The 20050-nt window shown below is 55.5% G+C and overlaps 2 protein-coding genes across 2 annotated transcripts; both read right to left on the reverse strand.

Moving 5' to 3' along the window:
* Window positions 1-3980: 3980 nt before the first annotated feature.
* On the reverse strand, window positions 3981-5261 carry LOC112887839 (transcription repressor OFP4-like). Its single transcript, XM_025954111.1, has one exon. It carries the CDS (start codon window positions 5164-5166, stop codon window positions 4066-4068), a length of 1101 nt encoding a protein of 366 aa, XP_025809896.1. The 5' UTR covers window positions 5167-5261; the 3' UTR covers window positions 3981-4065.
* An 11542-nt stretch (window positions 5262-16803) lies between these two features.
* Window positions 16804-19466, reverse strand: LOC112887704 (U-box domain-containing protein 16-like). Its single transcript, XM_025953961.1, has one exon. It carries the CDS (start codon window positions 19087-19089, stop codon window positions 17059-17061), a length of 2031 nt encoding a protein of 676 aa, XP_025809746.1. The 5' UTR covers window positions 19090-19466; the 3' UTR covers window positions 16804-17058.
* Between the last annotated feature and the right edge of the window lie 584 nt (window positions 19467-20050).

Consider the following 20050-nt stretch of genomic DNA (forward strand, 5'->3'; position numbering starts at 1 on the left):
GGCGGATGTTTTGCCAGAGAAAATTTGGGATTTCATTGACAGATACTTTTACGTACTTCAGAGAAAGCAACTAACCTAAAAAGGAGCATACATCTCTTGAAGAAAATTGATGAGTTCGCTTCAGAGACTATTGGGTGCAGGTGCAGTTCATCACTTATATATTCATTTCTACTTCTTTAACTATAAATTGAGTAATCGATATTCAGTGCAGTTCATCACTCATGTATAATCATCATTTATAACTACCTACTTTCAATCTATTTACTTACCATTTCATATTTTCATGTAGACAAATCGCATCGACTAAATTTGGGCTCGGGCACACTGATTTGTGCCCACACACATGGCTAGCGCTACTAAATTTCTACTTTTCTCCTGTTCATTTCTGTACGTATTTCCCTATGTTACCCGGGAACAGGATGGGAACTGGAAGTGATGAGCAATTCTCTTTTTCAGGGAGAAAAGGCACCCGTATTTTCCTGCTACGTATACACCGGAAAAGGCCCAATAAGCATTGACCCTAACGGCCTAACCCTTCGTTTCGGCCTAATAGGCCCAGGGCCACTAAGCCCACAACGATGGAAGTCCCTTTTCTTGTCCACCGTGGCCGTGCCTGGCTGTCAACTGTTACTGTGTAACCTCAACCTGCAGTGCACGCAGGCATCAGCAGCAGTGGCGGGGTCCCCTGCAGCTCTTGTACCGTTGCGCCGCCTTCCACTGTCGCGCCGGCGAGCGAAGACTTCGCCGCCAACCCGCCGAGGCGCCGAGCCCTCTCGGCTTACCAACCACCTCCGGCTGGTCACCGGTGCAAGGCGCGTGCAAGAAGACGACGGCAGAGCTACGACCTACCAGTGACGAAGCACAGGTGCGGTGGCCCCAGCCCCTCGGGCCAGAGGGGCGGAGGACGAGAGGGCGCGACGACGCGGCGTGGGGTGGGAGTGGGGCGCCCCCTCGCCGGCTCGTCGCGGAGCGCCGCCGCGAAGCCAAGCCAGCGACCGCGCGCGGCGGCGTGCGTCCCTCTCCCTCCAAAGGCCCGGGGCACGGGCCGAGGCGTCGTCGGCATGGGACCGGCGGACCGGGCCAAAGGAGGCGGGCGACGCAGGAGAACCTGGCGCCGGCGCGCTGCCACACGGGCGCCGCGGTCGCTGCTAGCTCGGGTCCCCGCCCCCCTCGTGTGCCATGCTGATCATTGCTGCTCTGCAATCATTCGCCCCATCTCTCTTTTGCCCCCATCCGGTCTTTGTTTGCTTCTTCCTTCCTTTTCCGCTGTCCAAGCAAGGAATTGACTCGGGTAGGCTAGGTCCGGGAGAGCCCTTTCCAGTTACCACTGTGCACTCACTAGTCACTGCTGAATCACCTGCTGTTTGGGTGTTTCCATCCCTCTCTCTTTCTCTCCCTGCTGGCAGCGGCCTGTTGCTTCTCAGTTCGTTGGTTTCTCGTGTCGGCTGAAGCCTCCATGTTTCCTCTGCGACCAAGCTTTTAACTTCCCTTGGCATACGCTTAACTCCTGTCATCTCCGCCAGCTCCCCCGTTCCGTTACGGAGCATGAATGCGTGCTTCACGTCAGAGTCGTCGCCGTGGACCAACCAGATAGCTAATCGCCGTTCACCCGAGCAGCCAGCAAGCCTGACGGCTGACGCCTCGCCGCTCTGCAAGAGAGACTCAAGAGAGAAACGCGCTGCTGAAAGCGAACCCGAATCCGCGACGCGACCCGGGGTTCCTGTCGCCAGGATCGGCCCGCGCGGTGGCGTCCGGCCGTATACACACACACCCACACACGCGCGCGCTCCTGCCGGCCCCACTCCAGGAGCGGATTCCATGGGCGCCGCCGCGGCCGCACGGGCGCCAGCCACCGCCTTCAGACGAGGCCCGCCTATCCGTCGCACGAGCGACATGTCACCTACCGGCGGCAACTTGCCGCGCCTTGTCACCGGCTCACCGCGCGCCGTCCCCGTCCGCGATAGGCTCTCGGTTTGACCGTCCACGAAGACCGCAATGTCAGGGAGACCGGACGCGAGCGATACTCCCGGCGACGCTAGCGGCGAGCCGGGCGATGACGGACAGGCTGCGCACCTTGTCGCTACGCCTGTGAGGCTGTGACCGCTGGCTCCATGGAAGCTTCGGCCACCGGTGTGCTGGAGTGGCCCGGCGGACACGGCGCCTGTGGCACTGCGCGGCCGTGCGCTCTGCGAGATGGGAGGACGCTGCTCGGCACTGCCGCCGCCGCATGCACGTACATGTGTGTGTTGACTTGGAGAAAGCCCCGGCCAAACGCACGGGGCAAGGCTCGAGGCTCGAGCTCAGCTTGTTCATGTACGAACACGACGGTGGTGGGCTGGTGGCTACTGCCTACTGGCTTGGTAGGCGCCACGAGGGGGACGACCCGTACGACTAGTCACTCCCGGTATCAGTGCGGCTGCTGCTGAATTTGTCCGTGCAATTGCCGCTGGTCTATCTGCGGATCGATCTGGATAATCTCCGTATGTTCCTCGTCCGTGTTCAGGGCTACAACTGGGCACTGTTTCACAGCTTCGCCTGAAGCTATGAACAGTGAAACTAAGGGAGACTCTGGCACGGCTCCAAGAGCTTCTCCACCAGCTGTACCAAACGGTCATTCTCAAAACAACATCACTACCGGAGCCGGTTTGGAGCTGGAGCCGAAAATAAACTGGTTGAAGGAGGAAAATAGAAGAAGCCATTGGAGCTGCAAATTATGGATCCTCCGGCTCCTGCCTGCTATGGTGTGGAAGCAGAAGCCGCACCGAACGGGGCTCTAACCCTTTTCCTGAGATGTTTTGGAGTGAGCAAGCACCGTGTCTGTTTACCACACGCACTTGGTCCTCATCCGGGCGGTGCTAGTACGTGGTGGAAACTGGAATCCTCAACCCATTACGCTGCGCGTGTGGATTCCTGTATGAGTTTTTTTTGTGTGTGAAAAGATCTTCCTGTGCGAGTTGAAACGCACATCAAGTACGATCGGTCGCGTCTCCATTTTGGCAGGAGCTGTTGCATTGTAGGCCTACTCCTATAGGGTCCTACCTGGGCAGGCACAGCTGTGGCCACAGTCCGCGACTTGTATGGATCAGGAGGATCCCGGTGATCACCAGCATCCCGGGATTCAACTGTCACGACCAGGACCTGGGCTGTAGCGTCGTACAGAGACATACAGTACAGTATCTGCCGGTACTCCCGTTAGCATCTCTGTAGCCGGGGTGCCCTGGTTGGCGCTGCAGCCCAAGTAGAGATCACATGGACGCGGCGTTGCCGAGCGTACAAGGACACGGAGTAAAAACCCCAAGCTGTACGCACAGATCGCGCTCGAGGCTCTCAGCGTATTTTCCAGTCTGCATGTCCTGCTCCTGCACATACACGGTTTGTGCCTCTCCGCCGGGTCCAGGCTAGGCCAGGCCAGAGGTAAGAGGCTCGAGACGTTGGTATCTTCCAGGCAGGGATGCACCAGCAGTCACCCCACAGATCTACAGGCTGCAAGCCAGCAGTTTCGTTTCCATCATTCCATGCCATGGCATCTGCAGCACAATGCAGTGCCGTGTCTCCTAGACTGACATCATAGGCTACTACATGTCTTCACGCTCAGATCAGTGCACTAAAAGATCTCACATGTAAAAAAAGTTCTCACTAGACGCTACGACTGGGCCTCGATTCACCTGGACTGAATTTGAGATCGCAGCGATCATCCAGATCAGCAGTAAGTAGTAACTGTAATAACTGGTGGTGTCCAGTGCAGCCTGCAGCCGTACTGGTGTCTGCTAGCTGGTGCTGTTCACGCGAGTGACGCTCAGGAAAGCAAGCTCGCGCCGCGCACGCGACCGAGCACGCCAGCGAGAAGAATCACGATCGCCGAGCAAGAAAAGAACCAAACCTTCCGCGGATCGAGCCAAGATTTATTTTTTTACTTCTTTCTTATTGCAGCAATTAATTAACAAGAGTCAAGAGCTAATGCTAGTTAATCCGCGGCTGGGAATGGACGCATACTGATCGAGCATGCAGCCGGAGCGCGACGGGTGACGACCTCACCCATGGCCGTCGCCTGTCGGCGTCTTTCGCTCACGGGTAGCCGCCGGCGGCGAGGCCCGCCCAGATCTGCTCGAACACCTCGACGATGAGGTCGTGGTGCTCGGCGGCGTTGAGGGCGAGGTAGCAGGCCAGGAGGTCCTCCAGGTCGGCCGCGTCGCGGATGCCCTTCTCCGCGATCATCTCCTCCATCGACTCCCGGAAGTCGCGCCTCGGGTCGGCCGACGCCTTCACCACCGCGAAGCTCTCCGCGAGCGGCGGCGGTGGTGGCGGCGGTGGCGTCTTCCGCGGCGACGCTGGCGGCGTCGCCGGCTTGCTCTTCCTGGACCTGGCGGACGCCAGCCGCGGGCTGTTGACGCGCGTCTTGAGGCGGCGCCCCGAGGAGACGGACGACCGCCTCGGCTGGCTCCTGCTGCCCTGCTCCGAGGCAGAGCTCGCTCTCGGCGTCGCCTCGCCGCCGTCGACGTGCCTGTCCTTGAGCTCGTACCGGACCACCTCCGTCCTCGCCAGCCTGGTCACGATCGGCCGGAGCACCCGCTCGGTGGTGCCCTCGGCACGGAGGTCGATGACGATATCCGTGTCCGAAGCGATCACCTTGCCGCCGCCGCTCAGGATGGCCTCCGATGGCGCGGTCGCCGCAGGCCTGCGGACCTCCCCGACGCCCTCCTCGCCGTCGTCGTCACTGCCATCGCGCCCCACGTACATGTCCCGCCGGCGCTGGGTACCGCCGTGCGCCTCGGCGCCCAAAGCCTCCAGGCCGCGTCCAACCCTGACGGGTCCCACCTGGTGGCGCCTCCTGGAGGAGCAGTAGGTCGGAGGAGATTCCGGCTGGGGGAGGAGCTCACGATCCTCCTCCGTGGCGGCCGCGGCCCTCGGCCGCGGGGCCGGGAGCTCCCGGTCCCGGGTGGGATAGTAGTACGACGTCCTGTGCGGGAGCGCCGCGGACCCGCGCCTCGGGGACGACGCGGCCCTCGCCACCCGCGGCGACGGCGGCGGCGGCGGCAGCATTGCGCCGGCGGCCCCGCCCACGGCGCCAGCGCCAGGAGGGCGGCCCCGCGCGCGGCGCATGTCGCGGAGCTTGTAGAACCAGGAGTTGGGCATCATGTCGGCGAGCCGGAACCTGCGCCGGCCCATTGCCCCGCCGCGCTGGCGGGGAAGGATCTATGCGCTGGTACGAGGAGGAGGACTGCTTGGAGGGGCGAGGTGTAGCAGAGGAGGTGCGGCGTGGTGGCCGGGGACCAGAGCGAGAGCCAAGGCGTCTCAGGGCGGAGAGGCCGGGATAAGTAGCGCGCGGCAGCGCCAGCGACCGAGCGCGGGGTGGGAAGCGTGGGACGTGAGGTTCTTTTTGTCCTTTCTCCTCTCTCTGAACTATGGGCCCCCACCCTCGCCGGGGGTCCACATTCGGCTCGCCGGAGACACCTTGTAGGGGTTACTCTTTTTTTCCCGTTTGGCAAAAAAAAAAAAGCACTGCCAAAGTATATCTACAAACTTAATGGCTACAAAAAATTGTTGATACAAGTTAGGGTGTAGAAGAAATGTTAGCCAACTGCACTGTACCAACAATGGTGACAGTTTTGCGGTTTATAAGGCAGAGATGCATAAGTGCAATGGCATATCTACGATCAGATCGCACTGTAGTAAATTTTTGTAGGGCTGTGCAAATATAATTTTTATTTTTCTATCGGATCCGGTCGTTCTTAATTTTGAATAAACTTGTACTGTTGTAATTGCTCAAGGTCTAGCTCCATAACTAATCCTATGTGTAGAATCGCTTCTAGCTTAGCTCGCTTGAGTCATGCGAGTTGCGTGACTCACTGACTCATGAAGAGCCCAAATTTTCATTATAGGCCCCTTGCGTCTGATTATCTGATCTCTCAAACTTCGTAATGAGAGACCAGCAGTTGTCATGGTTGCTGACATCCGCATCTAAGCTGCAATGTCAGTGGATGGGACCAAAACAGGCCACGTAAGGATGGGCCGGTACACAATGGTTGTTGACGCAACTTCAACGGTGGTTTTGTTGTGTCCATCCAGCTCGAACGGACAGTGGATGAACGAGACCACGCAGCGTGTAAGGGTGCTGCGTAGGCACATCGATCACGTTGTCCGTGGGCTCTTTTCAGCGTCTTTTGTTCTTTGTTCTTTCTCCCAAGGCAACACAAATGCCCTCGCTGGCTTTTTTTTTTGTGCAGAGCAAGTTAAAGACCGTGACCTTCTTTTTTTTTATCGTGGCTGAGCATGTTTTTCAATAAAAGGTAAGTAGCAGTATAAAGTTCAAAGACCATGAACCGCAGTTCATAGCAAATGAGTTCATGTGACGTCCTTACCAATAAGCATATATTGAGGCTGATGCAATATCCTGACATTTTTGTTCAGAAGAAAGACAAGACGCGTGCAGGTCAAATGCAGCCGGAGTCAAGAGACACGGGGGTCCATGGAGCCCGGATTTTATCCAGCCCCATTGCTGGTCAGGCCGTCGCTCTCAGCACCAGCAACAGCAAAGCAAAGCAAGCCAAGCGCCGGCCGCAGTCACCTCGCCGGCGGGCCTCAACGCGATCCTTCTTTCGTCTGCGCGCGCGCCTACCCTGTCCGTCCGCCTCCGTTTCCGTGCGTCGGACTCGACGGCTCGCCGCTCACGAGCCAGCAGTCGCGTTAGGGAACGGGGCCGTATCGATCGCCTGTCCATCGGTGGTCGATCCATGAGCCATGGACCAAGACCAATCGAAGGTGCCCGCCGTGGCCTCGCGGGCGGTGGTGTGGAGCGGGTGGCGCACGGCTCGGGCATCGACCTGGGACGGCAGGCAAGCAACGACGCATGGGTCCGGACCGGTCGGGTTACGTCGGACGGGACGGCGAGCGAGGCCGGGGGACGACGACGACGACGACCGCCCGGCCGCGACGCCCACGCACGCACGGCCGCCAGCAGACCCGCGTGGTTTTCCGTGTGCGAAGAAGCTCCAGGCCGCCGATCCCGTGAAATCTCCCGGCCGGATGCCGACGCCCCTGGCCGCCGGCCGGACGGCGGAGCTAAGCTAGCGCGCGCGGGTCCGGCGGGGTGGTGCATGCGAGCGCGGCGTGGCTCGTGCCTAGCGGCTTGGCACGACCTCGTTTCTCCCGCTGCTAGCTTAGCCTGTGGCCTGTGCCGTGTCGCGCCCACTTCTCGTGGCGCGACGTGGCTCCGCTGCGCCGCTAGCGTGCCAATCGCGTGACGAGGCCGACGTCTACGTACGTATACGTAGCGGCGGGTCGCGTGCGTGCGTGAGTGAGGACGAAGGCCGCTGGACCTGGACGTGCGTCAGGCTGGGTCAAGGCACGGCAGCATTTGCTCTGGTATAGAATTGCACACACAGAGAGATGGACCGATCGGTTGGATGAAGAAGGAAAGTGATAAGCGAGGTGACGTGACGTCACGTGAACAAGTATTTGTAGCGTACTTCGTAGGATGATGCAAATCCCCAGTATTTGTAGCGTACTACGCTTGCGAGGCCTAGCTAATAAGAAAAGGACTGGCAAGGACTCGTCTCTGTCTTTGGCAATCGGCGCCGATCTCTTTTTGAGGAGAGGCCGCTCCGTTTCCGGGTTCCGGCCACAGCAGTTTGGAGCCCTAGCTAGTGTAGGTTAGGCAACAACTAAGATTCTTGACCTGCACTGCCTGTTGATCTTCTCCATCGATCGTAGTAGGCGGAGGCTAGCTTCTGTTAGAAATGGACCAGACACGCGGACTCCCGGCGGCGATCCCCATCCGAGCAGTGCAAAGGTGTAGCTTGCACATGCCATGGTACAATGGAATTAGGTCGTGATCGCTGTCGGGATGATTGTGCTCGTATCGATCGTGGGCACCGGCGAAAACTCGTGACACGTACGCGTGCTTGTTGCTTCGTTTTTAGGCTGCGGTTCTGTTTGTTTTGGTAGGCACCCAAGCTCACGTTCACGGGAGCAGATCGATAGTCGTCCTACGCTCACCTGGCTGTAGGACTTTTCTCCTTTTGTTTCTTGCACTAGTTATAAGTTTCAAAGACGTGGTGCAAACTCGTTCAATGCCACTCCTGCATTACTACTGCTACAAGCGGCCGTGACCGAGCGACGAAGAAGTAGCGCACGGAGACGGAGTTGGAGTTGAACACCTCGACCCGTTTACCTCCCGTTCTGGGCTAAAAGTGTTACCCCAGGATAGTTGGGCTACAAGTCTCTCCTGATCCGTCTAGTTTTCACTCTGTGCACACATGGGCCTCCAAGAACCTACAAGGGCCTTTTGGGTTTCATAGTCAATCTCACGCCAAGGTCCTACTAAGCGCTTGTGCCTGCTCGCAAGCCCAACTACTCCCTTTCCCTCGTCCACTTCGTTGGCAGTTCGGTGGTAGTTCCTTCAGCCACTTCGTTGGCAGTTCGTTTCACGTCCAGAAGGCAAGAACTCCAGGGCGTCGTCAACGCGAGCCGGTTAACCGTTCGGTTAGCCCGTTCCGGGCATGGAACGGCCAGGAATCATTCCGACGCTACGTAAATTAATGAAGGAACAGTGTGTTTGGAAATTATTCCCACCAACGAAGCCTAACGCGATCGGTGATCCGGAGCGCGCCAGGGGCTGGCGGCGGCGGGTCGCACCGAGCGGTGCCTGGCACGCGGAAGCAGTCGATCGGGTGCCCGTTCGATCGATGATACCACCGCAGTGCTGCTGCATTGCTACCAGCTGCAGAGTGCAGTGCACCTTCCGGTATTTACAGCCTCCGTCTCTCTTATCCTATGAGTGACAAAACATGCGGCGCACGTCGATGTAGCAGTAAACCAGTAACTATGATGTAGGTTTAGTTTCAGAGTAACATCTAGTATGGACGAAACTGTTGGAAGCCGGCCAATGGTAAATGTCGGAGGAAATCTCCAGCCGGGTGGCGGAATGCACCCACCTAATTCTAGTTTAGGATGAGTTTGGAGAAGATCTAGAAACGCTTGATCAAAGGGTGGATGAATACGTAAAAGGCGCTAGGATTTAGAGCGGTTCGAGCCGCCGGAACGTAATACCCTACGTTCACTTGAGTGTTGTATTGCTTGAGAAAGTTTGGAAAATTGTTGGACCTTGTCCCGGGCCCTGTCTGTGTGTGGATCTCGTGAACCTTATGGACTTGTTGACCTATGTTCTAACGAGCGCACCCTCTCTTTTATAGACTAAGGGAGGTACATACACTGAGCGGGACCCCGACAGGTGGGCCCGGCGACTAGAGCCTGTAATATGAGAGATATGTGATCTTCTTCTCCAGCTCCTTCCTGTAGTCCTCTCGATAGGGAAATTGATGTGCGTATCTATAGCTAGGATATGATCATGTGCCGCCTTACCGGCACAGTACCTGCTGTCGGTGTTCGCACAGTGGAAGACGTGCTGTCACTGTTGGGTCAGTAACCTCTGACAGGTGAAGGGGCCGCGCTGACCGGCCGCGCCGACGCCTCCGCGCACACTGTGGCAGCGCACGCCTCGGCTCTTCTGTAGCAGATGATCATCACTCCTTGCTCACGCGCGCGACGCTGTGAGTTGACTGTACGGCGCCTGCCCGCGCACAGTGCACAGTGATGCGACGCGCAGCCTTGGAAACAGGCGAGCTTACCGTGATATTAGCACACCTGCCCAGTGTGGTAGTGGACAGGCCATGCCCTGTCTTGGGCTCGCGTAGCCCACCTACCCGTATTTAATGCGGTAGCTGGGCTGGCGTCCCACGAAAGATCTTCTACTACAGGCACGTGGCAGGGTTGGCCCCGCAGTCGCCTCCCTGGCAACTCGAGGCGGCACGTGGCGGCACCGGACCCCTTTCCCGGGGGAAAGGGAGGTCCGGGCCCCCGAGGCCAGTCCGGATGGAGAGGCCTATGGGGGTCTGGCTCCCATATGTGGCGGCGCCGGACCCCGCGGGGGGGGGGGGGGTGAGGGTCCGGGCCAGTGGAGGTCAGACCCGAGCACCCTGTCCTCATGGGCACGTGGAGGCGCCGGACCAATATGAGCACGGGGGGAAGGTCCGCAAACTATGACCCCAGCTGTCAGGTCCGGGCCGTACACCCCGTCACCCAGAGGACAAGGGCGAGGTCACGGATAACCTTGCGCCCATCTGGTTGGACACCCTGTCGGATGACTTACTGACGGACAAGGCCGCCGAAAATGCAGAAATGCTCGGAGCGGACCACCACGATCTTCTGGTCGTTGAGCAGCTCCTTGGCGATGATCGAGGAAAGCCGGCCGAGCATGTGGTGGCGCGTGTCCACCACGATGCGCTTGGCGCACACGCCGGAGCCGGATACCATTGCAGGAGGTACCACGATGCGCTTGGCGCACACGCCGGAGCCGAATACCATCGCAAGAGGTACCCCTGTCCATATGTACCGACAGTAACCATTTACCTGCATCCCCCATCTTTGATTTCTTTATGCTAGTCATGTGGATGCCGGCGATCTGAAGTTCTGAACTTGACATAGGGAAAAAAACATATGACATATATATGGATAAAGTATAATGTGCACAATTTTCACGTTTGATCCTGACGGGAATCGGCCCACTTTTCTTGTCCTTAGAGCATATTTTATTTTACTTTAAAAATTGTAGACGAAAAGAATGAACAGTTGCAGGACGCAGCATTCCAGATCCTCTTTTCTGGTAGCATGTTAGCCCACTTTAAACGACGAGGCAGAGCACGGTACTCCGGACACCTTTCCTCGTTACGTAAGGAAAAAGAAAACATGTCAGCCAGCGTATCACAGGCATACATATTGCAAAAGTAAGTTCATCTGTCACTGTGTGGTGTCTCGGGTATCCTGTGGAGTGGATAAAGAAAAAGCCTAACCAACACGTTTTACATGCATGCAGGCGTCAGCCTCATCCTGGTCAATGGAATCGATAATCCGCACCCTCTTCGTGACGTGAAGAAAGAATCCTGACATTTCTGCGTGGTGATATATTTCCGTCCCACTCACCTTTGCAAAAAAAAATAAGAGTGCCACTGTTCTCTGCTCCTTCCCCCAATATGCAGGACGAATTCATATATCGTGGCAGCAATCAACTTTTGATTTTGTTGAAGCATAAGTAAATTGTTCATCCTTCTATTAGCTTTTTTTGTGTTGAGTTGATTGACGCATCCACGCATGCAACTTAATGGATCTATTAAATTGGTCGAATAGAATATTGTAGAATCGTATCTTATATTCCCTCCGTCGTGAAATATAAGGTATCGAAGGGTTTAAAATTTAAATTTATACTTCAATGTAAAGTATTTTAGGATTTTTGATAAGTATTGAAAGAAATTATTTAATTTTTCTTTGCTCTAGCTGCATACTAATCTTTTCTAATCCTTCCTCCCATGCTTAATCTTAGAAACAACTTAATTATGGCTGATACATGAAGATCTCTCGGAGGGTAAAAAATTTTGTGCGACCCTGCCGCAAAGTCGTCGTGTGCGAACCGTCCTCGATTGAGGACGCGTGGATATCCCACGGCCCAGCGCAGCTCCGCATATGTATTGAAGACGCATGCAATCTCGTGCGTGGCTCGGCTCCCGGCTCCGTATCTCAGACCCGCGATTCGGCTCCGTGTCTCTGCGTACAAAGGAAACGAAGCCGGCTCCGTCTTCCTGCGTACGAAGAAATCGAAGCCGACGCCGCCTTGCCGCAACACAAGTCGCATCGTCGCCGCCGGACGAGACTGCCGCTGCCCGTGCGAACATCGCTGCGCTGTGACCCCTCCTGATCGGCTTTAAGCGTTCTTTTCGTGAGGACGAGCCTGCATGGGGCGTTTCACTTCAAATACAAGTTGCCGAGAAGAAACATACAACACTGTCTTAATATATCAGCTCACACTAAACTGAACCATCACATTGACAGAAATTTTAGTAGTAAATAAACGGACAATCCAATTCTCATCAATCGACAATCTAAATGATTCCATCATATTACAAATAAATAGAAGGAAAATTTAAACATGAAAATTGCATTCCTCATCTAAAATCTAGAATGTTTGATTCCTTGTAGCAAATAAAAGTCAAAGAGTACAATCATATATTTTCATTATCTGGAACTCCATCAAAATATAATTGTCTAATAGCTGACGCAACATCTTTATCAACTCCAAATAAGAGACTAGTGTATTCTCCTTGTACACCATGAGCATCCATCACAGAAGAATTCATGTGCATATTAAAGCCCGGCATTGTAGTATTAGCATAACAGCTCTGGATTGATGGAATTGCCATAGTTGAAGATTGGTCATACATATCACTAGACATACTATTAGCTTCAATTGTACTACATCAAGATCCTACATGTCACATAATAGAAAATCATACATTAACCTTACACGTAAGAAAGTACAATATAAAAAAATGATAATTGATATAAGGCACGTGTAGTCTTGCCATTGTTTGTTTTGGATCAGCACCTTTATCTTTGTTGGCACTTCTGTTTTTTCCCCCTTCTCTTTTGAAGGGATGTGATGGATCTTTTTTTTCTTAGGTCCTTTTACTACACGTGGAACTCTAAATGATATCTTGCCTGTTAATGTATCTGTAGAACAGTAAGCCAAAACTGGAGGAAGCTCATTAGCTTTTTCTTGCACCTTGATTATAGAATTATCTGCATCTAAGTTCAGTTTATCTATGGCATTATCTAAATCATCAAGAAGCTCTTTCGACAAAGAACATTTCAATGCAACAGATGTCGCCTTTCGCGAAATACGTGCAGCTTGAGTGGTCAAATTCTCCTTCTCGATCCCATGTTTCTCAACAAAAAATTCTCGTTTTGCATATTTAGTCCATCTGTTCAATATATATTCTGATGGTAAAATAAATACATCCTTTATGTTGAAGACTTTAAGGGTGTGCTTGCATAATATACCTGACATATATGAAAGGTGTTATTATCAAACTGCATAACAAAATTATACTTTAATTCAGAAATTTTATACACACCTATAGATTCATACTTTCTGCAAGAACAAGTGATGGTCATATTTTCAATGTTGAACACAACTGTTGCCTCTTGGTCTGATTGTATATGTCTAACCATATATGTCAAGATTGACCCCTCAACGTTTAACAATTGACCAGTTAATAGAAATTGATCTTTAAATTCAGCTGCCGTCTTCAACATAGGTAAATTTGGTTGTAAGGAACCGAGCTCTTTCGACGTGAATGAAAATCTGCATTCAACTCATTTTCGCGAAGACCGGCAGACACCTTCTCACATTCTACAGGAAGCTCAGAAAGACCAAGCTTTCTACGAAACCTTTTCTTGAAGACATTATTTGTACCTTCGCTCCTTTGAGTAGAGGTTATGTCTGCTGTAAAAGAATCACGGTAGATAATAGCCCATTTTGCCCTCAAGTTATAAAGGTTTGCCATCCAATCATTGTCCTCAAGGCTGTACTTCCGCAACAACTCATGCCACTTTTCATTGAAGTAATACTCTAATCTATCCTCATATACATAACTCTTGAAAGCAGGTAGAAACTTATTATGCTTATTAATTATATGTCCAAGATGTTTAGCAGCATTAAGATAGATATGCCATATACAAAGACGATAACTTGTGTTTGGAAATACATAAGCAATAGCACCTGCCATGGCTGCAGCTTGATCAGTGAAAATTATGCTTGGATGCTTTCCTGACATTGCTGTTAAGAAGATTTCAAAGAGCCAAACAAACGACGGAATAGTTTCATCAAACATCAATGCAGCCCCAAAAATTATGGTTTGCTTGTGATGATTGACACCGAGGATTGGAGCAAAATGTAATTCAAATTTATTAGTTTGAAACGTGGTGTCAAATGACACAGCATCACCAAAGCATGCATTATCCATGATCGACTGACCATCTGCCCAAAAAAATTAGATATACGGCCTTTATCAGGTCCATCTTCCTGATCTATTTCAACTGCATAGAAAAAAGTAGGATCCTCACGCTGCTTATTTTTCAAGTAGTTGCATAGTGTCTGTGCATCATTTGATTCTAAGTACTTCTTGCGCTCACGACCAATCTCATTATTGCAATCCATCCTTGAGAATGGCACTTTATCGGCTCCTCCGTAGAACTCCTTCATGAACTCGTACACTTGAGCAAGCCTCATTCCAGCTTCTCGTATATGACCAATTAGCTTTCTATCTGCTTCTGTGACACGTCGTTGGGATTTTAGATTTTTTTTCTTTTATTTGGACTAGCAAGATAGTGATTATGTTCAAGCATAACCTTTTGCACGGACCAAACCCCCTCTTTACTGACACCTAACTGAATGCGAGCACTGCATTCTGACCGTGTTGTGCCCTTTGATAACTCAGTGTTCCCGTATCCTTGGCCACTACAAACTATATATTTCTGATATACCGTACGATCTGATCGGAGCTTTGTGGTGCTCTTTCTAATGCTGAACCCAATTTTACCAGCACAATTGTTATACATCTCATATGCATGATCCTCAGATTCGAAAATCATTCCAACTTCAGGTACGATTAAAGTTTGCCCAATTTTATTTGTCACCTATTGTATAACATAATTTCGCATCATTCATTATCTACTAAATGACAAGGAAAAAAAGATCAAATAAACTAGTACGTGACTTTACCCGATTTGCTTGAGCCCCTACGTGAGTTGTTTGAATGTCTTCATCTACACGTTCCATGGTACGGGAGTGCGTGTTGAATTCAACATCCTCCTGTCCAGCGACATCATGATCTCCGGCAAGGATGTCATCCTCACCGAGTGACGAGTTAACTTGCATGGCGGCTGCTAGGTTAAAAAGAATTAATGGTGATGATTAAGAAGGATCGTGTTTTACCAAAGGGATAGCGGCCTCACCACGATGATGAAGCCGATCAGGAGGAGTCGCAATGCAGCGACGTTCGCACGAGCAACGGCAGTCTCGTCCGGCGGCGACGATGCAACTTGTGTTGCGGCAAGGCGGCGTCGGCTTCGATTTCTTCGTACACAGGAAGACGGAGCCGGGTTCGTTTCCTTCGTACGCAGAGACACGGAGCCGAATCGCGGGTCTGAGATACGGAGCTGGGAGCCAAGCCACGTACGAGATCTCACGCGTCTTCAATACAAATGCGGAGCTGCGCTGGGCCGTGGGATATCCACGCGTCCTCAATCGAGGACGGTTGGCACACGACGATTTTGCGGCAGGGTCGCACAAATTTTTTTTCCGCAAGCATATGTCTTGTTCTCTCCTTTAATATATCATAGAATTGCTAGAATGCTTTATATTATTCTGGATGAGTACAGATGGGCTAAGCATATGCAGGGGCCCTAGAAAGAAGAGCGTGGGTAATCTGCAGATGCAATAACCATGATGTGACCGCGTGTGTGCGTGAGCCCGCGCGAGATGGAGTGCATCCACCCAGGCAAGGTAGCCGGCGAGACCCATTCTGAACGGATCCATTGGGCCAGGCCGAGGACATATTTTTTACACCGGCCGTTGCAGGCAGCCTGCACCCGTTCTTCTCCTACCGCATCACACACGAATCGATCCGGCCACGGTGCCATAGATCTGGCCGGCCGGATCAAACCGACCCTATCTGGGTTCCGTCACATTCTTCCTCCAGAAATGGCTGAACCCGTCTGCGTGCTGTGCGACGAGAGCGCACGTGGCCATCCGGTTGTCCATTTCGGCACGTGCTAGATAAAAGACTGGATCACTAACAGAGCACTTGCTCTCCCAGCTCCGGAACAGGAAATACACCGTTACCTAGAGGCTAGAGCACAGGCCCGCTTGCCAACCTGCCTTGCCTGCACGGTTCAATTCACGACCGCACCGCCGTGCGACGCAACGGAAGACATCGATAGACGACAGGATACCGGGCTACCGGCGCGTGACAGTACCAATTTCCGTAAAGAAATTAAAACAGCTTGACTTCTCGATCGGGGACGGCTCTCTGGTTAAGCTACCAAGTCTTCTGAAGGAGCAGCACCGGGTACAGACGAGGTGGCGAACGTTACGTACGCCGGAGGAGGAGGCCCCGCCCCGAGAAGTCTGGACCGGAGCGCCATGTGAACATCCGGTTACGTCCGAACGGAAGCAAGCTGGCGTCGTCAACTCGACGCGTGCGCACCACCGGTTACGTGGTAGGCCGTCGAAGCACGTTCTAACCCGCGAACGCGTAAGCGTAAGCGCACGGGGAGCGCTTCCGTCGAAGGAAGCTCAGACGCGCAGGCTGACAGAGGGCACGGCGTCGCCCGGTCGCCCCCAATCACGTAGCGGCGTGGCCCAGAGCGCCTGGATCTCAAGCCGAACACGTCGCCGAACAAAAAATTCAGCAGAACTATGGGCAGCCACACCTTAGAGGCAACACAGGAGTATCTTACTATCTTTTGGTTCAAAAAAGGAGAACAAAAATTTAAGGAGGGGTATCTTTGCTTTTCTCAAAGGGGACGGCAAGGATGGCGTCGAGCCACGCAACGCGGCGAAGATATGAGTAGGAGGAAGATGCATGCTGGCTGGCAGGGACTCAAAGCGGCGGCCTTTCCGCCCGAAAGCCGGTGAACGCGAGCTGGGCCTGCGCCCGTAGCCTCCCTCGCCAAGCGTTTCCAGCCGGGCAACGGATTCCGTTCGGTACTGTGCACTCCCCCCTTCGTTCTTTTCCCCACCCGAACGGACGGCTGGCAGTTCTGTCCCCGGCACCGGCAGCGCAGCCGCGGAGAACCTGGCAGCCTGGCTGCAATCATCATCTACGCAATGATTGGGGAGGAAGTTGTCTTGCCTTTGTCCAATGTTGCAGCACAAATGACAGGGGCGCTGAAGTCACAGAACAAGCTGGATTACACAGTGATTTGTTTGTCTGTATTTCTCGAGACGAGAACATGTGTAACAATGTTTGCTGGGGAAAAAAAAGAGAGAAGAAGAACGTCTTGTATTTACAGTTGATCAGTTACTCACTGCCCGCACTACAGACCAAAGAATCGTGAAGGCCTTTATCGGCCAGGAACAAATTTTGTACAAGAATCGTGGTTACTAAAAAATTTGTTTGTTTTTTTTCCTTTTTGGAGTTTCTGCTAAGAATCGTGTAGTGGAATTCACGACACCGTCGTGAGCGCCGGCGCGGCATCGGAGGTGGGGCACTCGGTGGTGCTCTGCTCCGCGCCCGCGGCGTTGGCGGCGGCCGCCCACCGCCGGCACGCCCTGCCGAGCGACGCGGCCTTGCGGCGGGCGCGGTCAGTGCCGGTGCCCAGCAGCTCCCAGATGGCCCACTCCACGCCGGGTACCGCCATCACCTGCGCCGCCGCCGTGGCGCCCGCGCGCCGGCACAGCAGCACCAGCGCGGCCGCCGCGCACTCCCGCGACCACTCCGTGCCGCGCCGCATCTCGGCCACCAGCCGCGCCACGGCGCCGTCGAGCGCGACGATCGCCTCCGCGCCGCCGCGCTTCGCCAGCGACGCCAGCACCGCCGCGGCGGCCTCCGCCTCGCCGACCGCCGACACCGCCACCTCCGCGGCGCCGGCCTCCACGAGCCTCCCGACGTTCTCCCGCTCCCCGGACAGGGACAGCAGCGCCGCGAGCGCGTCCTTCTTGGTGCTGGAGGGGCCCGTGCGCGCAAGCTGCACGACGCTCTCGACGACGCGCGGGTTCCGGCCCAGCCGGCGGCGGTACGCGGGGACGGCCGCCAGGCTCAGCACGGTGGCCGCGGCGTTCTCCTTGGCGCGCCACGACGCGCCGGAGCCCATCACGTGGCACAGCGCGTCTACGGCGCCCTCCGCGTGCATGATGCGCTTCTTGTTGGCCTCCAGGATGGAGAGGTTGAGCATCGCCGTCACGGCGTTGAGCTGGAGCGCCGAGTCCTCGGAGCGGAGCAGCGGCACGAGGAGCGCGGCGGCGCCTGCCTCCCCGATGAACGCGCGGTTGTCGGACCCGGACTTGGCCAGCTGCCGGATCTCGTGCACCACGCGCTTGGTCGGCTCAAGGGAGAAGGATGCCGACAGCTTCTTCACGAGAAACGACGCGGTCATGCGCGCCGCCTCCAGCGCGGCCTTGTTCGCGGCCACCACCGGCGCCGGCTCGGCCTTCCCAGCCTCGGCGACCTCCACGGCGACGCCGTTCTCCCGGCACCACCGCACGATCAAGTTCTTGAGCGCCTTGTTGGGCACAAGCTCCAGATCCGCCAGCACCTGCCCGGTCTTTGGGCACGTGGGCTTGCCGGAGCCGAACCACCGCGTGATGGACTCGCGGTCGTACGTCTGGCCGCTGGAAGCCACGACGGGATCGCGCATCAGCTCGAGGGAGATGGGGCACCGGAAGTCCAGCGGCGGCGACGGGGGCTCGGCGCCGTCGTCGTCGAGATCCACCTTGGAGTCCACGGTCCGCGGCGTGGCGGCGCTGAAGAGGACGCACTTGGCGTACCGGAGTAGGCCGACGAGCGCGATCATCGACGACGTCCACCTCTCGGCGGCACGGTCGCCGATCTCCCGCTCCAGTGTCTCGATCTCGTCGCTGCAGCTGGCCGGGTCGTTGATGCCCACCTCCTCGAGGATGCCCTCGAGCCGCTCCCGCTCGGGCACGATCTCCCGCTCCACCTCGTGGATGAGCGCGAGCACGGCCGCCCTGAGCCCCAGCTCCGCGGCCGCCGCGCGGCGGCACTGGCGCGACGCGAGCGCGAGCAGGTCCGCCACGTCGTCGGCGAGCCCGAGGTCCGCGACGGGGAGCAGGTCGAGCAGCGTGGCGAGGTCGTGCTGCAGCTCCCCGGCGCGCGCGGCCACCTCGTCCGACTGCAGCAGCAGCCGCGTGCGGCTGCGCGCGGCGCAGTCCGCCACCAGCGCCTTGAACCGCTGCAGCACGAGCAGGACCTCCCGCAGGCACAGCGACGCCGAGCGCGGCAGCAGCAGCAGCGGCCCCGCGCCCGCGCCGCACAGCAGCAGGTCGTCGAAGACGGCGGCGAGCAGCCGCGCCCGCCTGGCCACCGCCGCGAAGACCGGCCGCAGGAACGGCGCCGGCGCCTCCGCCGCCGACAGGTCCCGCGCCAGGCGGTGCAGGGAGCGCAGCACCTCCCCGTCGGGCGCCGACGAGGAGTAGGGGGACGACGGCCACTCGTCGATCGCCGCGCCGTTAGCCATTGCTGTCGTTGTCGCTGTAAGTCTGTGACGATCCAATCCAATTCCAATCGCAATCCGAAGAGAAGGCGGTTACCAAACACGAATGGATGAACGAGCTGGGATGAGGTGAATTGAGCTGGGATGAGAAGAGAAGAGAATGGACTCGGAGCGGGAGGCGTGGTGGTGGGGCGGCATATATACGGGTGGCCGGCGTGGAGGCCGTGAGGCGCGTTGAGTTGTGCGCGAGCTGGGGTTGAAGGGGCCGGAAATCGGGCGGAATCCTCCTGACTTTTGTGGCCCGTGATGTGATGGTCCCACCCTTGCCGTGGCATGTGCGTTTTTCCAATTGCTGCCGCTCGATTTGTTTTTTGAGCCGGAACGGTTTGAAGGAGATGTTGTCAACCGCTGACCACTCGGCCTTTCCAAAGGAGGGAAAAAAACGCTACCGCTGATCGTGGTCGATGGACGGCCGGATCCGGATGGGCTGGTGCCTTGGTGACCCGGCTTGGGTCTGGCCGTTGAGGAGAAGTAGCGAAAGGGGTTGGTGGTAACCGGTAACTGGTTTGATCGGATCGCGTCCATGGTCTCGTTGCAGGCCGGGATAAGAAATGGAAAGCTTCCAAGCTTGTGTTGCGCTTGCATTTGCCTGCATGCTGCGCAGTGGAGAAGGACACAGTCCATATCCTCTCGATCGTGCGAGGACAGCTTCCTGATGGTTTTTCGTCTTCAGCACACGCACACTGCACACCCAGTCCTCGCCGCCGCTCATGCGGTCATTCCCCTATATGGAAACCGAAGATGCCAGGACCAGCTCTTGGAAGGGGGAGGTTTACGCACATGTTCTTTCCCTCTTCATCTGCAACCACGTCGTCGCCCCGAATGGCTAGACATAACTCATGCCATCCATCCTCCGCCCGCTGGATGGCACATGGCGGCGTGCGATGGTCTGATGGAGAACGAACACCCAACAACAACTGTGGCA

Source organism: Panicum hallii, chromosome 3 (genome assembly GCF_002211085.1).
Source record: "Panicum hallii strain FIL2 chromosome 3, PHallii_v3.1, whole genome shotgun sequence".
Classification (NCBI taxonomy): Eukaryota; Viridiplantae; Streptophyta; class Magnoliopsida; order Poales; family Poaceae; genus Panicum; species Panicum hallii.